At 37.2% G+C, this 2,812-nt stretch overlaps 1 protein-coding gene across 1 annotated transcript; it reads left to right on the forward strand.

Moving 5' to 3' along the window:
- Positions 1 to 297: 297 nt before the first annotated feature.
- LOC102822700 (olfactory receptor 14J1-like) lies at positions 298 to 1,260 on the forward strand. The gene has a single exon (XM_006877929.1). It carries the CDS (start codon positions 298 to 300, stop codon positions 1,258 to 1,260), a length of 963 nt encoding a protein of 320 aa, XP_006877991.1.
- Positions 1,261 to 2,812: the final 1,552 nt, after the last annotated feature.

Consider the following 2,812-nt stretch of genomic DNA (forward strand, 5'->3'; position numbering starts at 1 on the left):
AGGGTCGCTATGAGTAGCAATCAACTCAATGAAACTCAGCAAGATAGGGTTTTAGAGGCTGTAAATCTTTATGGGAGCAGAAAGCCTCATATTTCTGGTATATAGCAGCTAATGGGTTTGAACTGCCAACCTTATGGTTAGCAGTCCAGTGCTTATGCTATATTGCCACCAAGTACTTAAAAATAATTATTTTAAGAAAGAACGATGAATAAATGAATGTTATTTTAGTTAATATCATTCTACTGTATTTTCTCTATCCCTTTTCTTCCAGCTGTTATCACAATTGGTATCATGAAAATGATTATGACAAATGTAACTACAATGAATGGATTCTTCCTCATGGGGTTTTCTGAAATTCGGGAGTTACAGGTTTTACATGCTCTGCTGTTCTTGGTGTTGTATCTATTGGCTTTGACAGGTAACTTCATCATTATCATCATCACCACAGTGGACCAGCATCTCCAAGCCCCAATGTATTACTTCTTAAAACACCTTTCCCTTCTGGACCTCTCCATCATTTCTGTCACAGTTCCCCAGTTCATTGACAATTCTCTGATGGGTGATGGCTATATTTCTTATGGTCAGTGCGTACTCCAGGTTTTCTTCTTCTTATCTCTGGCTTGGTCTGAGGTGGCCATTCTCACAGTGATGTCATATGACCGTTATGCAGCCATCTGCTTCCCACTGCACTACGAGGTAATCATGGATCCTAGTAAGTGTCAGTGGGCTGTGATAGTCATATGGCTAAGTGGAAGCATCTCTGGAATCTTGTTCACATCAGCCACATTCTCCATCACATTCTGTAAAACCAAAATAATTCACCAGTTCTTCTGTGACATCCCCCAGTTGCTAAAGCTCTCCTGCTCCAATGATTACCTTGGAGTGATTGGAGTGACAGCTTTCATGTCTGTGATGGCATTGATCTGCTTCAGCTCCATTGTCCTTTCCTATATGCACATCTTCTCCACAGTACTAAGAATAACCTCTGCTGAGCACAGATCCAAGGCCTTCTCTACCTGCCTGCCCCATCTCTTAGTTGTCTCCTTTTATCTCTCCACAGCTATGTTTTCATTTCTAAAACCAACATCAGAATCTCCAACTGCTTTTGACCTTATGATTTCTATCTTTTATACAGTCATTCCACCAACACTCAACCCTATTATCTACAGTCTGAGGAACGAGGCCATGAAGGCAGCTTGCAGAAAGTTACTATTGGGTGGACAATTGACCAGAAAAAAAGCTTTTTTGTCCTCTTGTTGATGGCTCTTTTATATACTATATGAGCAAAATGTTAAATAATATTGATTTCCTTCAATATGTGATATTGAAGGAAAGCAGCAAAATTTTTTCCCCTTTAGTTTAATTATATAATATAACCATTGTCATTAGGGAAACTCTTCCTATAATTCCTACACTTTTTAGTAATTGAAACATTTTCATTCTTTCAAATTAAGAGATAATAAACAATTATAATCTTTTAATATAGCTTCACTAATTCCTTACCCTTTCAATAAATATAGGCAAAAAAATATACAGAGGTATACCAATAAACTTAAGCACACCCTTTATTTTTTTAAATAGCCTATATTACAATTGAAAAGGAATTTAAAAGTGATAAATTACCAAGAACTTCACTAAAACAACCAAAAAATCCTGTTTTCCTTCAACTGTTTAATTCATATGTCCATTTTAAAATCTTTCTTCTACTTACCAATTTGCATATTGTTACAAATTTATATGTCATTACTATGTACAACTCTGTGGTTTCACTTTTAAAATTCTATACATGCATGGCCTTCAATTGAATTCATGTTATAATACAATTAATCATTTACCTATTATAAATATATGTTTTTTTCCAGATTTTAGCTTAGCCTATATAAATACTTAATGCTAAACATTTAGCATCCATAAGTAACACTATATAAATATTTAGCATATACAAATATGCTGAAAATTGAAGTTCTGCTCTTTGGAATGCCAAGCAATGGAGTTGCAGAGTTAAAGCATATACAAATTCAAGTCTCTTACACATCTATGACCATAGGCTTTCCAAAAACACTAAACCACTCTCTATGGTCATGAACAATGCATGGCCATGTCACCTGACCCATATATCACATATGATTTTGTTAGTTCATATAAGAAACAGAGAACCTACTAAGTGAGTGAGACATAAATGTATTTAAGATACTGTAGGTGTTTGAAATTTCTGCAGCAGCAAAAATGTATCCTTTTTTTTTTTTTAGAATTTATGACAATTGAAAAGAATGTACATGATTTTTTTGTTGTTGTTTTATTGTGAATTATGTGATAGTTTACATGGGAGAACATTAGCTTTACATTCATCGTATCTTGTATCATTTCATTGCCATGGTTACTCTCCCCTCCTTGCATCATCAACCAACCCGGCAAGCCTGCCACTCCATCCCCCGCCCCCACCCTCCTGTCGTTAGCACACAGCCCCTCTCTTTCTCTGGGTCTAAAGTGCCCAGCCATTCCATCTCTCCACGTCATCATCTCTGCTTCCATCTCTGGCATCACTGCTTCTCTGGGTAGGGTCCTGCACTCCGCTCTTCTCCCTTGATGGTCCCAGGGACCTCTGCTCCTGAACTGCAAAGTCAATCACTCCTCTCCTTTTGCTGCAAAACGTCTACCTTTACATTTCCAACCCTCACAGTCAGTCCTGATATCAATTATTCACTACTGTATGAAAAAAGACCTATCTGCATTTCCTTTCATCAGCCCCGCCCAGAGACATTGGATACAACTCAGTGAAAATTCTACCTTCCTCTGCACCCTCTGGATCTAG

Source organism: Chrysochloris asiatica, unplaced genomic scaffold (assembly GCF_000296735.1).
Source record: "Chrysochloris asiatica unplaced genomic scaffold, ChrAsi1.0 scaffold00674, whole genome shotgun sequence".
Taxonomy (NCBI): domain Eukaryota; kingdom Metazoa; phylum Chordata; class Mammalia; order Afrosoricida; family Chrysochloridae; genus Chrysochloris; species Chrysochloris asiatica.